Source organism: Peromyscus leucopus, chromosome 23, assembly GCF_004664715.2.
Source record: "Peromyscus leucopus breed LL Stock chromosome 23, UCI_PerLeu_2.1, whole genome shotgun sequence".
In the NCBI taxonomy this organism is placed as follows: Eukaryota; Metazoa; Chordata; class Mammalia; order Rodentia; family Cricetidae; genus Peromyscus; species Peromyscus leucopus.
Window position 1 is genome coordinate 7,684,128 of NC_051082.1, and position 20,884 is coordinate 7,705,011.

General features: G+C 49.0%; 1 protein-coding gene across 1 annotated transcript in view; it reads right to left on the reverse strand.

The window, feature by feature from the left end:
- The window catches only part of Srrm4 (serine/arginine repetitive matrix 4), a 166,225-nt gene extending 147,884 nt beyond the window's left edge, over positions 1-18,341 (reverse strand). The window contains exon 1 of the mRNA XM_037198640.1: positions 17,139-18,341. Coding sequence (XP_037054535.1) covers positions 17,139-17,269 — 131 coding nt within the window. The 5' untranslated portion in view covers positions 17,270-18,341. The remainder of the gene's footprint in view (positions 1-17,138) is intronic.
- Positions 18,342-20,884: the final 2,543 nt, after the last annotated feature.

The following is a 20,884-nucleotide window of genomic DNA, read 5'->3' on the forward strand; positions in this document are numbered from 1 at the left end:
TCCATGCTGGTCTAACAAATGCAGATCAACAACTCTGGGATCGTTACTACAAGGCAGTCGCTGAAGGCATGGGATCCACTGCTGTCCGTTATTGATTCTTGGTTGGTTCCAGGGTTTGGTTTTCCAGGGAGTCATTATGCTGAGGGGTGGTGGGGGCAGGGTGCTAAATATAAGTGGATGGTGTTCTTTGGTGACAGATGACAAGGCCAACTCCAGCCAGTCCCCTGGTAATTACTCACACCTATCCTTAAGGAGAGCCAGCTTGCTTCCTCCTGGAAGATGGCCCAAGGTGTGAGGCTGGGTCTCCACGGCGCAGTGCGGGTCTCTGATGTGTGCACGTTACTGGACTCATTCCCGGTTTGATACCTCCAGTCTGCATGGTAGCCTTGGGGGAGATTGATTTGTCCTATTCTGGGGCTGATAAAACTGAGGCTTGAGGGAGTGAAATCACACAGTAGAAGAGCCTCCTCTGCGCTGAGTAGCTGCCTCTGTGAGTATGACGCAATGCGTCACGTGCCGAAGTGCTGCGCAAAGCTCAGCCCAAGAACGTAGCAGGGAGGTTCTTCCCAAAGCCTGGCATTATTTTTAAAATGTTTTTAAATGTAGCATTTCATAGCCAGCAGGCTATATAGAGCAGGCTGGTCTTGAACTCACAGAGATCCACTTTTCTCTGCCTCTCCAGTGCTGGATTTATAGGTATATACTACCACATCCAGCTCTTATTTACTGATATTGTACATGAGTGTGGGGGAGGGGATGCTGTAGTATTCCAGCCTGGGCTATATAACCCTCTCTAGAAGAAGCCAAAAACCAACCAGAAGAATGTCCCTGCCTTGTAGGTATTGTGAGTTAAGTGAATGAACGCATATGATGAATTAAGTGAATGAACGCATATGATGTACTCAGAACAATGTCTGGCATGATTGCCATTTTCATAAATAACTTTTAGTTTTCTTATCTCAGAAATGGAAAGGAAAAATAAGTCTTCCCCTTTCCCAATGATTCTATAATTTGAGACTCTTTAAAAATGCAGTGCACACACTGCAGATAAGATAAATCTCCCTTAAGCATCATACAGGCAGGACACAGCTGGAGAAAGACACAGCAAGAGAGAACCAGGCCCTAGGAGTTCACACTCCCCGCCCCCATCACCTTCTGCATGGTACTCAGGTGGCCAAGTTGAGACAAAGTGGGCACTGTCCAGACTCTAAGTTTCAGGGACCCAGCAGTGGCTCTCACTTCCACAGCCTCCTCGCACCCTCACTGGCAGCTCACCAAGCCAGGAAAAGCACCCGGATGCAGGACATGTCCTCCGTCACTCGCCTGAGGCGATTGTGAAATGTGTGCTCTCAGCTCAGCATCCTCATATTCAGCCCTGCCTTCCAAGATGGTTTCTCAAGTCTTCTGAATGCCGCCCTGTATTCGGCTTCTCCAGAGCTCCGTGACTCAATAAACACTTACTGTCCACCCAGCATATGCCAAACGTTAAGCTCGATGCTTTCCTGGTACATGCCCAGCTAAGTCCTTTTATCCTCTGAGCCTCCCACCCCACCCCACCCCAGGATGTTGAACACTACACTGTATATATTCACAGTTCTCAGTAAATGTAAGTTGGGGAGCACTCATGTCCTGAGCCGTGTGCTGTGATGGGAGAATGGAGATAAACAGGACAAAGCCCTTTGGCCAAATATATACATCCACACACTAATTAACATGTTCCACGATGATTCCTCTATTGACACTTCTATTTCTCAGCCTAATGGTTTATGTATTTAACAGTAATTATCAGAGCTGGCTAGCCACTAACCAGCTTCTTTAGCCCCAGGCCAATGACATCACCTTCTGAGACACTGTTTGCTCCTCTGCAAAGTGTGTTGTGGTAGGGAAAGGGATCCCGCTATGAACCTAAGTAAGAAAGATGCTACATGGTGCCAGTGGCATGCATGGTCGGTCTTCAATAATAAGTCGTTGATATGAACCTTCAAAAACCACACCCTTCTCCAAGAAAAAGAAATGCATATCATATACACTACAGCCTTCTTATCACCCCGACCCCACCCCCACCCCCCTCACCCCCCACCCCCCCACCCCCCCACCCCCCCACCCCCCACCCCCCCCACCCCCGCACCAGTGACAGACATCACTAATGGATCTTAGATACAGCTCCAGAAGCTACCTCAATACAGTGCTTCTGGCAGACTTTACTAGTTGATTGGAGCTGTTAACCACCTACAGAGCTCTGACATCCTGTTGTTGGCCACAGTAACATGGTTCAGTAGCCTGGCATTCACTCTAAGGAACATCTCATTCTTCTTGGAGTACTCACCTTGGTTGTTGGAATAACCTCCTCAGCTACTGAGCTATGTGAGTCTCAGGCTCAGGTGAACACAGGAAGTGCCTATTAAATGCAGGTACCGAACAACATGCTCTGACAGTACAATTGTACCCATTCCACTGACTTGCTGATTAACTTGGAGAAGTCACTGTTCATCTTTAGAAACTGTCCTCTTTCAAGAGATACATTGAGTCTCAGAGGCCTGGGGTGGGGGGCTACTTAGGGGCTGCTGCATATGCAATGGAGGTAATACTTGGAGCTGTTAGCCTTTGTGGATTTCCTTCTCTCTATTTTCACTATAATCAGGCCAGGGCTCTACCTTCTCTGCCCAGGGAGGCAATGTCAAGGCTGCAGACAGGAAGGATGTGTGTCTCAGTTTTTGCTTTTTAGGAGCCCTGAAGCCCTTGGGGGAGGGGATTTAAAGAGAGGCTCAAAGAAACACAAAAGAAGAAAGAGATTGCTTCTGGGGGATGGGAACCAGTCAGTTGTCACATGGGCAGGGATGATGTACATCACCAAGGTAACATGTTTCAACTAATAACCAATGGGTAGAGCTCTACCAGGCTGGGCAACCTTGGGAAAACAGAATAACCTCTCTGAACTTGTCTTTACTTGCAACATGAAGGCTGTTTTCGATGATGCAGAGCCGAGTGTAAGTAAGTGGAAATGGATGGTAAACCCCGGTGCTTAAGAAATGTCTACCTGATCCACTGTCTACACCATCTGTGGTTTAATGTCTCCCTAGGGCGCCGTCTTGAAATTTAGCTCTGGTCCAGAACACGTGGGAAGGTCTAGAGACAACTGGGCAGTGGTGAGAATTTGCTGTTCTAAACCTGGGTCCAGCTTCCAACATGGCACCTCACAATGATTATAACTCCAGGTGCAGGAGATCCAATGCCCTCTTCTGACCTCCAGGAGCACCAGGCATTCACCTGGTATATATCACATGCAGGTGAAACACTCATACATATAAAATAAAATGAAAAAACAAGTCTTTCAAAAAAGAACACATAAGAATAATAGCTAACACCTGCTGTCTCCTTTCCCTGAAGACTTATCCCATTTCATAGTGTGAGCGTAGGATGTAAGCAACATAGTGGAGGATCTAAGCAACTTGGTGAAGGCCAGGCCTTGCAGAGATCAACATAAAGACTACAGTCTGGGTGAGAGTGTGACCCTTGAGTATCACCTTCAAGGTTCCCAAGGATCCATGGGCAGTTTGATAACCCTCTTTCTAAGGACAGCTTTAACCAGCAGGGCTGTCTGGGCCTCCTTCTGGATGACTGCCCAGTGCATGAGAGACCATCACCATCCCATTGCTTTGCCAGCCCCAAGAGATAAACTTCAACTCAAGACAGGCCCTTTCTCTTGTCCCAGAGCCCCAAAGAATCACACAGAAGCGTGGTGGCAGGACAAGGGAGCCTTGACGGTGACACTTGGAGCTCCACACCCTCAACCGAACTGCAGTCCCCATGTTGACCCCTGCAAGGTCATCACCTTTACCACATCGCTTAAATCCTCTGAGCTCCACCTTCACATTCTATAAAACAAGGATATTGATGCAGAACGTTGGGGGCTGAGATGCGGTGAAATGATCACTGTATGTTACCTAACACAGAGCCTGCTTTATGAATGGGAGAGGTCCACAGCCGCATTGTACAACTGCTGATTTGTGTGACCTTGGCCAGGTCACTTGGCTGCAGCTCATGGCTTTGGTTCTGTTTGTGACAGTGGTAACTTCCATTTTCTTTTCTGCTGGCGAATTCTTTAGAAACGTATCTCCCAAGCCCAAGTGTAAGCAGCTTCTGAATGGAGGCATTTTTATTAATTGTTGGGCTTTGCTCGTGATAGAAGATCAATGCCGGGTGAAAGCGCGGGCAAGCAACCAAAGGCAGGTGTGAAATCCCTTGACACGGGTTTGAGGAAAGGACCATGGCAAGCACTGTGATTTTTTTTCTCTTACAGGAATGAAATAAATAACATCATGAAAATCTCCAGAGCAAAAATAACCCAGAGCAGGAAGGAAACCCAGGTCTTTGTGTACTGTTTTGGCTGCTGTTTAGGTTTGGAGACAGGGTCTTGCTCTGCACCCAGGCTGAACTTGAACCCCCAAATCTCCTCCCTTGGGCTCCCAAGTGCTGAGATTGCAGCTGTGTCCCACAATGCCTGGCTGTTAAGTTTTCAGGAAGGACTAGGATTAGAAGATCAAAGCAAATATTCTGAGCTATCAGCTTTTTATCATTCGTTAAATAAATAAAGTAGATCTCAATAAATATTGATTGGATGGGAAGATGGATAGATGGGTAGGTAGATGAATGGATGAGTGGGTGGGTGGATGGATGGGTAGATAGATGGGTAAATGGGTGTGTGCATGAGCAGATGGATGGATGGATGGATGGATGGATGGATGGATGGATGGATGGATGGATGGATGGATGGGTGGGTGGTGAATGGGTGAATGAGTAGATGAATGGGTAGATGAGTGGTTGAATGGGTGGATGAATGGTTGGGTGAATGAGTAGATGGATAGAAGCGTGTATGTATAGTGGGTAGATGAATGACTAGAAAAAGTGTAGTTTGAAAACAAATGAATACCTGGAGAATGAATATGTCTACATATTGGATGAATGAATGAATGATTAGATGGATAAAGGGTAGATGGGTGGAAGGACAGATGGATGGATATAAAATCAATGGATGTAGGATGTAGCGTGAAAGAATGTACAAATGACCATAACTGCCCGATGTCTGTGCCTAGGTGAACTGGCCTGGGGTAGATGGTCTTAGTCAAAACTTACTCTCCTTGTCTCTTTCTATTTCTTGGGAAAACTTGCTTCCAGGGAGGCTGTGACATTAATGTAAGCATCAAACGGACAAGTCCCAAAATAGAAACACCGGGCAGTGGCAATGGATGGGATATCCTGAGCCATGTTCTTTCCCGTGCCCCACTGTGGCACCAAGACAGAGCAGGATGGAGTCATCCATTGCGTAAGAAAGCAGCTTGTCAAGAGCTCCCCTGTTTCCACATGGTGCCCCGATTTGCTTCCCGTGTCTGACAAGCAGAATGGGTGTTTCAGACGGTGTTACCCATGTAAGATTCAAACCCTAGCTCTCACATTACCTAGCTGCGTGACCTTAGGCCAACTGCCTACCTCCCTGATCTTCCCATCTACACAATGCCACAGTACCTAGCTACTTCAAAGGGTGACTGAGACTAGGGTCCCAGTGACTATGGAGGTGTTTGGTGTTTTCTTGGGATCTTAGGATATGAAGTAGGTGTCACGGAGATGCCAGCTGTGGCTCAGGTCACTTGCTACTGAAGGTATCTGATGTTCGCTACCCACGCTTGGTTCCAAAGAGTCACCTGCTGCCACTCTCTCCATATTTTGTGCTCTGTGTCCCCATCCCTTTGGCCATCCCACCACAGGAAAGTATGAGCTCTCCTTCACCAGGCAGATGGTCATTAAGTGCCTGGGGAGGGGGTTGTGCACCTAGGAGGGCTCTGGTCCTCTGGTTAAACCTGTGTGGCCATGAACATGTCTTTAGCTACCCCTAAGCCCAGCAGTCTGACCCGTAACAAAGAGATGGAATGGTTATGGATTCTTGGTGGGGCTTGAGTATCAGACATGGTTGCCCTCGGCCACTCAGGTTCATATCCAAAGAGAATTTGAATGTGGAGTAGAGCGGCATGTAAGACACACTGAGATTTTTACCCCTGACTAGAGTAAAACTTGAACCTGAGAATTGGGGCCGTCTATACTTGACTATGCAGGTGGAGAGAGAGAGAGTCGTGGGCATTGCCTAAGTCACACGGTATAAAGCAATCCAGATTTCCTCACTCCAAGAAGTCATCCATGAAATGACATAATTGTAACTACTGATAACAACAGTTTTTGAGTACTTAGTGTTTGCCCACCTCCATAGTCACTGGGACCCTAGTCTCAGCTCCTGGACTAAGGCCACTGCAGCAGGATTGATGAACTGATTTATTATCGATTTGTGCTGGTTCTCTCCACGGTGAGATGAGCAGATACCCTGGTGTTTACAGGGGCAGCTCTGGCATACAGCTCTGTGGGTCTGCACTAGAGGTATACCCCCTTGAGTCCAAGGACTTCGTAACCCAGAGGGATGGAAGTAACAAATTTGGAAGATCTTACATCTATGTCTATGCTAGATTATTATAAGACCTCAGTTTCTTCTCCTGTAAAATGGACATAAAATTGATAGTGACAACAGTAAATAGTCAAGACTGACTGACACCCACAGTGGCAGTTTGCCTAACTTCAGGCAAATCCTTCCACACCTCTGAGCTTCATTTGTCTGTTTGTGAAAGAATTGGTCAATATTTTTGCCTCTTTCCCCGGGAACCTCTGAGCCTTGTGATGTCTTGGGACCGGATGTCAGCAGTAGCTCTGAGAGTTTCTTTCTGGTGTGTTCTGAAACACCATGCTTGTTCTGTGTCACGGTCTCCCTGTCCCTAAATTACTGAGGCTCTGTTTCAGTTCCTGAAATGTGTCCTCTGGATGACCTCTCACCTGACTGTGGACTGACCACCACGGTGAGGTGACGGAAGTACGGTAAAAGGTGGAATTGGTAGAAAGGACCAGGATGGAAATGGCCTCTCATTTCTGCTCCAAATGCCCTGTCACATGGCCTGCAGCCCACACAGCACCGGCGCTCAGACACCCACCACATTTCTGGAAGTGGACAGGGCCCCAGCGTCACCTGCCACCTGGCTGTAGGAGGGGCGCTGGGGCAGGGGAACTGGACAAACAAAAGCCCATTGTCTTCTGCTCCGCAAGCTCTGAAACTTGATCCTGGCTGCTCACCTGCTCTTCTAGGCACAGTCTGGGTGCAGATGGACATCTCATCAGGATCCCCAGGCGAGTCAGTGGACAGACAGCAAATGCCACGGGAGACCCTTCAGGGGCAGGAAGGGGCCTGAGGTGGCAAGACAGGTCTGGTGTTTGGTCAACTGTCGAGAGTACAGATGTCTGTTCAAACCAGAGGCCATGGCAGCAGAGCTCACAGAGGCTGTTTGTTGGCTTGTGACAGATTCTCGCTATGTAGCCTCAGGTGGCCCGGAGCTCACTATGTAGGTGAGAGTAGTCTCAACTCACAGAAACCCACCCATCTCTGCCTTCCCAGGGTGGGGATTAAAGGAAGGCATGGCCCACTACACCCAGCTTTCTTCTTTTAAAGGTTTCTAATCTTTAATTATGTGTGCGTGCGTGCGTGTGCGCGTGTGTGCGTGCGTGCGTGCGTGCGTGCGTGCGTGTGTGTGTGTGTGTGTGTGTGTGTGTGTGTGTGTGGTGGGGATATGCACCTGTGAGCATGCAGGTGCCTGTGGGGGCCAGAAGAGGGCATCAGAACCCCTGAAGCCGGAGTTACAGAGGGTTGTGAGATGCCCAAAATGGATGCTGGGAACTGAACTTGGGTCTTCCGCAAGGTCAATACACACTCTTAACTGCTAAGCCGTTTCCCTAGCCCAGGGTTTTGTTTCTGTGTTTTTTTCTTTTTTTCCATTACATCTCTCTCTCAGCAGGAAAATAATGGAACATATTTATGAATTACACATGCATTCTGTTGTTATGTACATTCTAAGTTGTGTTCCCTGGTCCTCAACCTGTAAATGAAGTCACGGAGGGATCTCCAGGCTCTCAGCCCTACCCTTCTGGGGCTGCTGTTCTGAGCAGTTCTGTTTCCTCGTCTGGGCTTTTGGCTGGGTTATCCTTGCTTGTTACTCACACATTGAATTCCTGCAATAAGTTCTAGGATCCCACAAAGACTGGGAAAGATGTTGTCCCTGGCCTCTGTGGCTCAAGTTGTTCTCCCCTGAATCCCATTGAGGAGCATTGCCACTTCTGGATATATTGGCAATTGTGTTGGTCAGTGGCATCTTTGTAACAAGTACCCGAGTTCGTTCAGCTCACAGAAGGAAAAAGGTTATCTTGACTCACCGTTTTCTCTTTTTAGCATGTGCATCCCAGGGACTGAACTCAGGCCATCGGGCCTGGCTGAAAGTGCCTCTACCCACTAAGCCATCTTGCTGGCCTACACCTCTCTTCCCACAGGCCTGTAACTGTCATTCAGACTTCCAGCTCTCTGGCTAAGCTGAACTTTTAATGAAGCCAGGGAGCAGTGTCCCATTGGTGAGTGTTTATGCTCTGTGAAACTGCAGGCAGGTTCTGAGCTCTGGGAATCCACTAACTGAGGGATTCCCTGCCTGGGATGGGATACACTTGTGTCCAGCAGATCTTACAGCTTGTTTTGAAAGGACGCATAGAGACATGAATTACTTAATAACTGTTTTAGGCTCCAGCTCATTCCTATAATTTTTTTGGCTTTGTTTCTATGACATCCTAATTTAGAATTTTTATTTCATGGAACTCCACATAAAGGCTGTAGTGTGTGTGAACTCCCTTTGCAAGATTTCAAGGTGAGGGGAGAGAGAGAGAGAGAGAGAGAGAGAGAGAGAGAGAGAGAGAGAGAGAGAAGAGAAGAGAAGAGAAGGGGAGGGAAGAGGAGGGGAGGGGAGGGGAGGGGAGGGGAGGGGAGAGGAGAGGAGGGGAGGGGAGGGGAGGGGAGAGGAGAGGAGAGGAGTGTACAGAGCCTGGAGACTGCTTCTGAGTGCAAGGAATAGCCCTGGTTTATACACCAGACCATGAGATATAGATAAGACTCATCTCCCTGACACCATGGGAACAAAATTTACCACCACGAGTCTGGTCTAAAATCATCTGTCTCAGTTTCCTGATCTGATGGGTCACAGTCAGAGAAACTGGAAACGTCACCGCTTCACTTTAACACAGGAAAGGAAGCCGTGCTACTCAGAGTCACCCCTGGCTGCATCAGAGTCGGGACAGGTGCCTACAGGAGCGGATTGGGATGGGGGCCCAGGCTGCCGGGACTGACACCCCCCTGGGTGGGGGGCATTAGGAGCTGAGAGCCTAGGGACTCTTTCCCAGGCTCACAAGATTCCCCCTGATCTAGTTCCTGTTGCATCTTGGGAGGCATCTTCTATAGCTGTGACCCCCTCCTCTCTCCCTCTACTGTTCTTCAAATGTCTTGAGCACGCTTCCACCCCAGGATTGAATTCTCTTTAATTCAAATAGTTGGTCCTCAGTTGTCAGAAGCCTGCTCCTTCTCATCTGGATTCTTGACCACTATATTTCACAAAGTGGCTCCTCCCCTCGCCCTACACCCCTTTCTCCTCTTTTTTTTTTTTTAAACAGGGCTGTCACCTGACCATCTATTTGTTTATTGATGGTACTTTATTCCCTGTCCCAACTTCCTGTTGATTGATCGCTACTGTACTGTGCAGTATCTCAATAAAACTACTGAAGGTGTGAATAAGTGAAAATATCACTCACTGCCACAGCCAGATTCCGGTGCTTTTGCTTTGTCCTTTCTGCTCCCTGTGGGCAATGCCACCTTCGATGTCTGTGGGCTCTCTGCCCATTTCCCCCATCATCGCTGGTTGCTCAAAGAACACAGAATGCATTTATATTAGCTATCTAGACCATGAAAGACAAGAAACCTAATGGCCCACACCAGAGACAGTGTCCTTGAGCCAGCAGCGGAGGTGTGTGTGTGTGTGTGTGTGTGTGTGTGTGTGTGTGTGTGTGTGTGTGTAAATGGTTATTACATGGGCTGTTCCTTTCTGGTACCCCCACACACAGGTGACACTGTGACCCCCATAGGTGACACCCCTCTGAATGGTTTTGCCAGCTTTTACTCTTGGAAGGAGAAATGGTCTCTGAGACCCTCCTGAGCACAAAGACCCCATGTCTTCCTCCTCACCACGTCTCACTGGTAGATTAAATTAGTGAAAAAATAAAGTCATATCCATTTCACAGGTCCAGTACTTAAGGAGAGCTGTGGACATAAGCAAGTGTCCCTGTGCTGTGCTGGGGGCATCTCCCTTCTCTGTTGGAACCATATCCCTGCACCTTCACGCCCACCCCGCTTGGAGTATATAAACCTAACCAACCGGAGGCCTGCATTTGTGGGTTTGAGTCTCCCTTTCTGAAAACTGTGACACCCTTGAAGGGGGGAATCGTATTTTATTCCATTTTTCCTCCATGATGGGCCCAGTGTGAAGGAATAATAAAAACTGTGATTTATTATTGATAACAAGAACTAGCACAGAATGAGTCCTTCCCGCATGCCAGGCAGTGCTATCCATAAATGAGCTCACTCAGTCCCCTCAATGGTTCTTTGGAGTGGTTGCTATTCTTAGCCCATTTTATGGATGAGGAAATCAAGACTGAGGTCGAGTCGTTTGGCAGAATTCTCCTGGGCAATGAGTGCTTGTGGGTAGTAAGGAGGACCATTGATGTAGCTTCTTTGCCTGGCAGATTCTACAGACAGTTCCGCAGAGCTCAGCCTCTTTGGAGAACCACAAAGCCATGTGCAGAAAGGAACAGAGGCGCTCGACCGACGTAACAACGTCGGGTCTGATGGATGCACATGCTTGTCATCCCAGTACTGGGGAAGCAGAGACAGGCATCTGGGGGGGGGGCCCGCACCGGCTAGCCTCCACCTGACCGGGCAAGGTCCAGACAGTGAGAGAGTTGGTTTCAAAAACAAAGAAAATGTGAAGAGCAAAACAAAAGGTGGACTGTGCCCGAATAACACCCAGTGTTGTCCTCTCGCTTCCATGTGCACACACATGCACGTGTGTGTGCACCTGAATACACACACATGCAGAGAGAGAGAGAGAGAGAGAGAGAGAGCCACAGACAGACAGACAGACAGACAGAGACAAACACACACACACACTTGGGCAGGGGCAGGCACAGATGATCACTAGCATGCACACACACACACACACACACACACACACACACACACTACATACACACACAAACACATACATACAAACACACACACACACACACACACACACACACACACACACACACACACACACACACACCCAGAGTATTGGCATGAACCAGAGGCAAGGCCAGGGAGTCTGAGTACCCCATGAACATCCTCTCATGCCTCAGCAGTCTTGGTAACTCTTCCTACACCCTGGCCAATTCTAGCTTGCGGGAAGACGGATCCAGCTTTCCAGAAAGTAGGGACAGGTTTTTAATTTATTGTGACCCTGTACCACACTTGATGTTCTGGTGGAGCATAAGGTCCATTAATGGAGCCTCTTTCCTCCTCCCAGAAATTAGGATTTGGGGGCTGCCAGAGTCTGGTAGCAGCCTATGGAGACTCACAAGGCAGATGGCATTCGATCTAAGCTACTGACTTCTATTGGGTAGCATGGCTATGCTTGGAGACAGACAGACATCTTTATCTGGGGAGCCTTATTCTGACACCAGGGAGAGTCTCTTTGCAGCATGTGTCGTTCAATGGCATTGATCAGAACCCTCAAAGTGTCAGATCGAGGTCAGGCTGGGAGAGAGCTCAGCTTCCCCCCCGGATTGGAGCCTTGCACATTTCAATCAACCCATCCGACATCCCTTGACCATCTCCACTCCATGCTTCTTTAAAGATAACCACATTTGCCCAGCAAACACGGACGAAATGTCACAAAGGGTCCCCATCACTGGCCCCTGTGTGCCATTCAACAAATTTCAATCTTTCAGACAGGGGAAATGTTTGATCATGTCACTCTCTTTCCCCAGAAGAGCATGTGCTCACGGCCAGGGCAAGCATTTTCCAGGACCCTCAGAACATTAGCTCTTAACCACCGGTTGTCAGGAAAAAAACACCATCCAAATGCCCCTCACCCTGATCCCACCATGGAGTCAGCACAAATGTGTTAACCTATTGCTTGGCACCAAGGGGAGTCTCAAATTAAATGGCTCAAAGGCATTTTTTTTTCCTGCTTTACAATTTGGCCATCTCTTCCCCTCATGCAGTAAAAACCTCCAATAGTTTGGAATTTATGAGCCTTTGGACAGGGACTGGGCTCCAGTCAGCTTCTGGAGTATTCTGCATGGAAAGGATTTTTGAAGAAAATTAATAGCTTGCCAAACAAATAGCAAAGGGAAGGCACACTCTACTTCAGGGAGGGCTGCTGCTCTAGCCCTTAACAAACACTCACGCGCCCGCAAACAATTCATATGCTAATTCCTAATGATTTTTACATGTTCATTAAGTGCCTGGCTATGGCTATTTATCGATATGATTATTATGGTTTGAGCTGCTTCAAAGGCTAGGTTTTCGCTGATCCGGGAACTTCTTAGATACAAACTTTTTGAGGCTGAATGATTAACAAAGGAATTAAAGGAAAGCCTAACAACGTGACTCTCCTTCTTTGTGGGTGTAAGAGAGAGGTCTCCCTGTAGGCAGTTGATCTTATTGACTCCTGGGGAGTGGGGGAAGTAGGGGTTCCTGCCAGGTCCTAGAGGGTGAGGTTTGATTGTGCTGAATCTTGTTTTGGTTTTCTTAAGCTCATCCCTATTAGAATTTCCATTCTAAACAGTTACTCCACATTCCTGCCTCCCTCCCTCTCTCCCTCTCTCCCACCCCTCCCCCTCTTCCTTTCCCTCTGCTCTACTGGCTTCAGCTGTCAACTTGACACATCCCAGAGCCACCTGGGAAGAGGCAGTCTCAATTTAGGAACTGCCTCCATTAGATTGGCCTGTAGGCAAGACCTGTGGGTTTTCTTGATTAATGATTGGTAAGGAAGGGTACAGACTACTATGGGTGAGGCCATCTCTGGGCAGGTGGTCCTGGGTTCTAGAAGAAAGCAGGCTGAGCAAGTCATAAGGAGCAAGCCAATAAGCAGCACCCCTCCATGACCTCTGCATCAGTTCCTGCCTCCAGGTTCCTGTGTTGAGTTCCTGCTCTGACTTCTTCCCTCAGGGATAGAGTGTGACTTGGGAGTATAAGAGGAAACACACCCTCTCCCCCAATGTCGCCTATGGTCAGTGTTTTATAACCGCAACAGAGGAGCAAATTAAAATGCTCCTTTTCTGTCTCCTCCTCTTGGTTTCTTTCTTACTTTTCCTTCCTTTCTCCCCACCCCCTCCCTCAGGGTCTCACCCAGGCTGGTGGTGAACTCACAAATCCTCCTGCTTCAGTGACCTGAGTGCTGGCACTGCAGGTGTCCACCACTAAGCCTGGGTTTCCTATTTTGTTCTTAAAGAATTATTGATGTGAACTATATATTATTTAATTGCTATAGATTTGATAAAACCTGGAATGAGATTACGGTATTTAAAAAGGGGGGAGGGGGGTTTAAGCCTGCCAATCCCCATGTTTCCTATACAAACCAAAGGCTGTTCTATAAGGTGTTTACGGACCACTTCGGAACCCAGATACTACTTCCCTGTGCCCCACCCCCAACTCAGCAGCCAGAGAGGAAAAGAGTGAACCTTCCATGCTGGTTAATCTCAGTCGTCAATTTAACGAGAGCTAGCATCACCAGAAGGTGGGCCTCTGGGCATGCCCATGGGAAATGATCTTGATTAGGTTAATGGAAGTGGGACAACCACCACTGTGGGTGACACCATTCCCTAGGTTGCTGCTCTAGCAGGGAATAGCTGAGCCTGGGTGTCATCACTCTGTTCCTGCCTATGGGTTCAATATGATCAGTTGTCTAAAGCCCCACCCTGCTGGGTTCCCCACCATGTTATCCTAAACCCTTGAACTATGAGCTGAAATAAACCCTTTCTCCCTTGAGTTGCCTTTGGGGGTTATTTTATCCCAGTAACAGGAAGAAATACTAAGCCACTTACGTGGAGGGGGAAACTATGGGTCATGCCAACTCGACCTCATATGTATTCATTTCACCTCAATTTAGTAGCCCGTCCAGAGCTGAACTTTCATGACGTCAGTTGTTCGCATTGTTTGAGGGAGAAAGGAAACAGAACTGGAGACTTTGCGTTTCCCTTTAGGCACCGTGAGCTTCCTTACAGGACAAAGGTCTATGGAGCAAACACCGTGTGCCACACATGGCAGATTTTCGCCTGGCTCAGTCCTCACACAGGCGGAGGCAGTGATAGGTACAGATTCTATTTTCACGTCTGGTGAGGTAAAGGCTCTAGTTCAGCATCCCAGGTTGTCTGACGCTCCCATCAGCACTTAAGCAACCACTACAGTATATGGCATCTCACTGTGCTCTGCCTGACATTTGAGTCAGACATCTGCTGGAAATTTGATAACATGATAAAACTCTTGCCTCATCAAGAATGCCTCACATGGAGGGGGGGGGGGTGGAGGAGAAGGGAGGAGCTGGGGAGAGAGGGGTTTCTGCTTAGAAAGCAATTGTCAGTCATAATGCACGTTGCTGTGGAATCAACAACTTAAAATGCATACCTCAGTCCTGGCGCTAAATTATCTTCAGCCATAGACTTAAGATATCCTGGGGAGGCTCATCCAGGGGAGGGACCCTCATCTACAATCAAATATTAAGTGTGTAACCAACAGGATTGGCTAGTGGTTCACCCACGCCTCCCCCATCTTCCCACAGGCATGGATTGTGCCGATCTTCTGACTGAGCCGGGCGGGCTTGGCTCAAACAGCTAAACATTTCTAATGAGAACAAGTCTGGAGCTTGTCTCAGAAGGAGTCACCAAGGCTCTGCTGAAGCTATGCGGCATCTTTCTCCTTCTTCCTCCTAAGAGCTCGGCTCTGGAAATGGATGACATTTCTACCCTCCGGTGACACAGTACACTGGAAGGGAACCGGAACTGACCATCACTGCAGGCAGCTGATGTCGGTGAGAATGGGGGATGATTCAGGTCTTACAGTTAGTCTGTTGAAACAAAACCAAGCCCAGGCCTTTCTGGGGACTTGGATATAAATGCTCCCTGCAATCTCTACCTGAAATGTGTTCTACAGAGAGGAGCCACTAATCATAGAAGTATTCTTGTCAATTATTAGTCAAGAGCCTATAGAACTCTGGCATAAACTTCAAGGGTGTTGTCCAGGGGAATAGAAACCCAGGACATTAAAACACGTCAAGGGTGAGAAAATACTGAGAGCATACGAAACTCTTGTAAAAGTCACACACAGATTAAATTAAAATGAATAAAAGCTATAGGACTAGGCTATCCCTCAGTCAATTCATACTACGGAAGCTCTTGGCAAGAAAATGGTATGTTGGTAGAATCAGACAGACAGACAGTCAGACAGATAGACAGACAGACAGGGAGGCAGAACCATGAAGGTCCCAAGTGTGGTAATATCAGGGACACTTTTCTAAATTAAAACAGCATCAAGAACCTGCTTTCCTCCCCCAATGTACTCGTAAAATAGACAAGACTGTGGACCAAATACTTCTGTCGCCAGATGAATTCCCCTGGTTCCTCTAGCAAGTCCGTTTTCGCTGGCCAGTGCAGCTCTCGTGTGCTAACACTGGAAGCAGGAAGGTGAAGCCGGTGGCAGAGGACCAGGAGGATAAAAGCGCTGACGTCAAACTCTCTACAAAGAACCTCTGAGCAAGCAGACGCACACCAGCTTTAATGACATTTGATGTCATTGTCCCCTCCCCACATACACCTCTCCAGCCCATATCAGCAGGCTTCCCCCTTCTCCAGGGCATAAGCTGGCCTCTGCTCACAGGCTCTACATTCTGCTGGTCCTCCCTGCTTCCGGTCCATGCGTTCCCCGCATAGGATGCTCCATTTGTCTAAAGACCTGTTTGAGCCTCAGTCAGAACAAAGAAAAGTTCCTGGGTGTGGGTGTGAGTTTGCTCTTTTCAGATTTTTTTTTTTCCTCCAGTCAACCTTCGTCGTCGTCCGCACACTTGCTGGAAAGTCAGACTTAGTTGCTCTAGACCGGGCATTCTGTCAGCGACTCTTTCCCAGACATGTTTTCAATCTATTCCCCAATGCAGCCTGCCAGGATTAATCAATCCTGCCTGTGGTCCCCCCAGATTCACTTCTTTCTTTAACTCACAGAACCGCTCAGCCAGGAGCACCAAGAGATAGGTTTTCATACAGCCTTGATTTTTTCCTGACAGAGGGCACAGCCTTCATCTCAAACTCCTCTAAATCTAACAAGCTAAGAAAACATTGGGTTTTTCTCTGCCACGGAAGGCTCCTGTGTCCCCCCCACAACCTCCTCCTCACCCTGCACCCTGTTCTCTTCTTCTCCTGCATTTTATTTCTTCCCTTATTCTCCCCCTGGCCATTTTTTTTCTTTGCCAACACCCCAGGACCACAACTCATCCCAAAGTTCAAAGTCACCAGATTCTTTTAAAAAATAAAATAAAATAAATAAAACTTCTACAATTACCTTCACGCTGACTTTGAGCTCAGAGTCTTGGTTTCGGATGCTGGAGAGGAAAAAAATTCAACACCAGCAGCAGCAGCCTCAGCTAAGCCTGGAGGAGGGTGCTGTTTGGAGTGTATTTGGAGGACTAGCATATGGGCTTTTGTCAGAGCCCACTAGTTTCTGAGCTGAGGGTTAAAATACACTCTCTGAACACTGAGCTGAGTTCCTGTTTTGTACAGCACCCCTCGACCGACACTGCAAATCCACCACTGCTTTGCACCCCCTGACCTATGAGCTTGCCGATAGCTAGAAAACTTTTCAGTCAAGTACATGCCCGAGCCACACCGCCCACCCTAAGAAAGCAAGGGGGTTTTGCATAGGAGGTGTGGAGTCTGTGGGAGTGTAGTTCCCCGCCAAAGAATTCTTGTCCCTTTTCAACAGCCTCTTCCTTACCCAAGCGAATATTTCCCATGTTCCAGCGTGAGATACCGGGTATGACGGACCTAGTCCAGGCACCCTGGCCCAGCTGCCTGTGTCCACCTGTCAAGATTCTGGGGCGCAGGCAAGAAAAGGGGGGACCTTCCAGTTATCCCCAACTCACGAATGAGGTCATTACCTTGGCAGTGGTTTTCGGGCTGTGATACTGGCAACGATGATGCTCTCGGGACGTGGAGTGGCCACCGCTTTGAAGGTCCCTTTCCAGAACTTCTCAAACAGCTGTTTCTCGCCCTGCTGCAGGCTCGCCATCCTGAAAAGCCCAAGGAGTCCGGGAGACCGGGGCGCTGTCCGAAGTGCTGAAATGTGGATTCCAAACCCGTTGACACGCCCTGGGTTCCCCGGGGCGCTGTCCGCGCGAAACCCCAAGGGGTGGGGTGGGAAGAGATCAGAGTTCTGGGCGGGGGATGGGATAGAATGGGACGGAGGTCTCGGGCTGGCCAGGCAGCGGAGATTGAAGGTGGTCCCTCGGCTGGGTTCACCTCCTGGCTTGGCTCTGAGCAGCGCTGGGAGCCGCCGGCTGAGCTCCGCGTCCTCAGCAAAGCAGAGCTGGGCCGGCTTTCTCTACCGCGCAGAGAACAGAGAGGAGGCGACCGGGGCGTCTGCCGTGCGTGCGCGTGTGAGCTCCAGCGCGCCCGGGTTTTGTCTCTTGCACAATGTGACGTTGGAAGAGGAGGCTGGTCGCGCGAGCTGTACTTTCCTCCCTCCCCTTCGCGGTCTCCTCCTTCCCCAGCAACCCCTCCTTCTGTGGCTCAGCCTCCCGCCGCCATCTGCATAACAAAAGCCCGCAGGTCTAGGGAGGAGAAAGGGCGGGGCGTGCGCTTGTCTCCAAGGCCGGGTGGCCACTGAGTTGCTATTCTGACCCCTCTGAGAAGAGACCCAAGCACCCGGAACAGAACCAAGCTGAGAGCCTCAGGCCCAGCCCTCACCCCTCCTCCGTCGTCGCAGGCCTTCCCCTCAACCCTTGCATGCGCACTCCCGGGGCTGGGCCACCTCCCTATCCCTTTGCAAGACTCGGAGCGCATCTTCCATTGAGGGAGCTAGTAAAAACAGCCCCACCTATCCGCCCACGCCAACCTGCCTTCAACCTTCCCCACTTCTGGGAAGAACTGCTGAGCTCTTCCTTAAAGTGGGGGTGCCCCTATGTTTCTCTTTATGCCTGGGGGCCGTGGGCTCCCCGCGTCCCCCATCCAGAAAATGCCATTTGATGGACAATCCGTCGCCAGCGCGGTTCCTCGCCATCTGTCGAGCCGGCCCCCACCCGCAGAGGGTCGCAGCGTCACATCTGTGCCTGCGGCGCTGTTAAAGGATATCTCTTTTGTGCCTTGCAGCGGGGCCTGCCTCGCGTCCTCGCTGCCAAAGCCCGCACCCCTCCCCCACCCCTCCACCCCACCCCCTGAGAACCCGCAGCTTGTGTGTGGAGCAGCAGTCCGATTTGGCAAAGAAAGCACTGGCGTGGGGATGGGGGGGGGGAGTGTTTGAGGGTTACAAGGAGTTAGTAACTTTTTGGTTTTCCATCTTCTGCCCCCCGCCCCCGCCCCAATCCCAGCAGAGGCTCAGAATCTTAAACTCCAGAAACACAGGATGTAGACAACGTCTCTCGTTTTACCGTAGGGTTCTCCCGGGGGAACATTTCCCAGTGGGATCCTCCAGCCCATTTCTCCCTTTGGAGCCTTGGTAACCACTTTCGCCTACCTCCAGAGTTTGAAACTCCTAGAAGGAACCTTCACCAAGTCTTAAGGACCTCCAAACACTGACACCAGGTCTCACCCCGAAGAGGGGGAGAAAAAAAAATCTTTTATTCTTGTAGACCTAGTAGCAAGTGTGGACCGAAGCCCCCAACATCAGTATGGACTTTGTACATTCTTTGCAAGAGAATAGGAAGTACACGGAGGTGTAAAAGATGAAGAGGAGAGAGAACAGGATAGGGCAAGAAAAACCAGAACAGGGGAATAAAGGAGCGAGCATTGGTCCGGAAAAGGCTAACAGGATGGGTTTTTTTTTTTTTTTTTTTTTTTTTTTGTGCGATGGATGGATGGCTGTGTACTGGTTTAGGAGTGCCTGGGGCTCTGCTTGCTCCGCAGTGACCCCTTCTGGTCAATAACTAGAAGTGCATCTGTTGGCTTGAAAGGGGGTAGAGGGGCCAGGAGTTGAGACAGGCTTGGGAGAGTTGAGGATACAGAAAAGAATGTTGGGGAGTGGACTCTCCACTTCCCTCTCCCTGATCCGCTGCATTAAAATTCCCCACTCTTAGACTGCTTTTAGGGCCTATTGCCCTTCCTTGGGTTGCTGTCCCTCCTTAGCCTTGGATATTTAAAGAGATCCTTAGTCATGACATTTGGGTATGAACTGAGTCACTTTTGGGAATCAGAGGTAGATGGGACCTTACTTCCACCAATCAACCTTTCAGAGGTGTGCCTGCCCTTTAATAAAAAGGATTTATTTTACCTTTAGTGTGGAAGTGTGTAGTGGATGCCACATGTGTGGGTGGTTTCAGTGAAGTCAGAAAAGGGTGCCAGATTTATTCAGGGCTAGAGTTAAAGGTGGTCCTGATGTGGGTTCTGGGATTTGAACCCTGGTCCTCAGGAAAAGCAGCAAGCACTCTTAACCATGGAGCCACCCCTCCAACTCAACTATGGCTGTTCTTCTTCCCTGGTATTATGGAAAAAGTGCCCAGCTGTGTTTCCTTGCCTCTTTGGAAACCCAGAACAACCAGGTGAGGTGGAAGAGAAAGCTTTTCTTACTTGTGTAAGGATGAAGAAGTGGATGTTTAAGATGGCCATGTGATGTGCCCATGGGCCTCTCATAGAATAATGGGACTGGGGGGGGGGAATACAGTGATTGGCTATGGGAGAGAATTCTGAGGACAGTCAGCATCCCAGACTGGAACTATGCAGTCTACCGGATACCAGCGATCCTAGTGCTTAGAAGCACACAGTGGTGTCCGAGTGCTGTGGTTGCCTCTCACAAGACAGGGCTTGGAACCCAGACTTGGAAGCAGTCTCAGCCCTGCCATTTCTAGTTGGATGAGATTGAAGGAGTGACCTCAACTGTTGTATGAGTTGTCTTGCTACTGCGACCAAATCCCCAGCAAGATGCAAACAAAGGGAGGAAGTCTTTATCTGGCTCGCGCTTGGAACCCACCACGGTGGGGGAAAGCCTGGCGGCTCCTGTGAGGCAGCTGGTCCTGTTCCGTCATAGTCAGAAGCAAAGGGAGAGAAAGGCTGCTGCCGCTCACCATTCATTCATTCATTCATTCATTCATTCATTCATAAATCTTTTCTCCAAAGTCTGAGACTGCAGGCCCTTGGGACAATTCCATCCATACCCAAGAGGAGTCTTCCTTCTGCCATTCAGCCTTCTGGAGACACCTTTATAGACAGAGAGACGTGTCTCCATAGTGCTTCAAGTCCGGTCAAGTACCCAGGGTAGAACCATCCTTCCTGCCAGACCTTCCGTTTCAATGTCTTCCGTGAGAACCCATTACCACCAGACCAGTCTTACACAAAATTCTACAGAGACTGAATATTTTGGGTTTAAACAGACTGCCTGGGAGGATTAACAGAATCATCATGGTATACGGGCTACAAAGCAGTCTGGGAAATAGTTTAGTAAAGAAAATCCGTTGTTGTGAAAGGCTAAAAGCATAGCCTCTGGGATCGGATGGAGCTGGGCATGAAGCTCAGTTCTGCCACTTTTTAACTGGATGGCCTCAGGGGAGGAACTAAATCCTGCCTTGGTTTCTCTACCCGAGAAATGGAGACATGAAAGCTTATTTCACATGACCGTTGTGAGAGTTAAATCCATCATGACTCACGGGGGACTTAGCTCAGGGTCTAGTTCATTATAAATGTCCATCCTATGGCT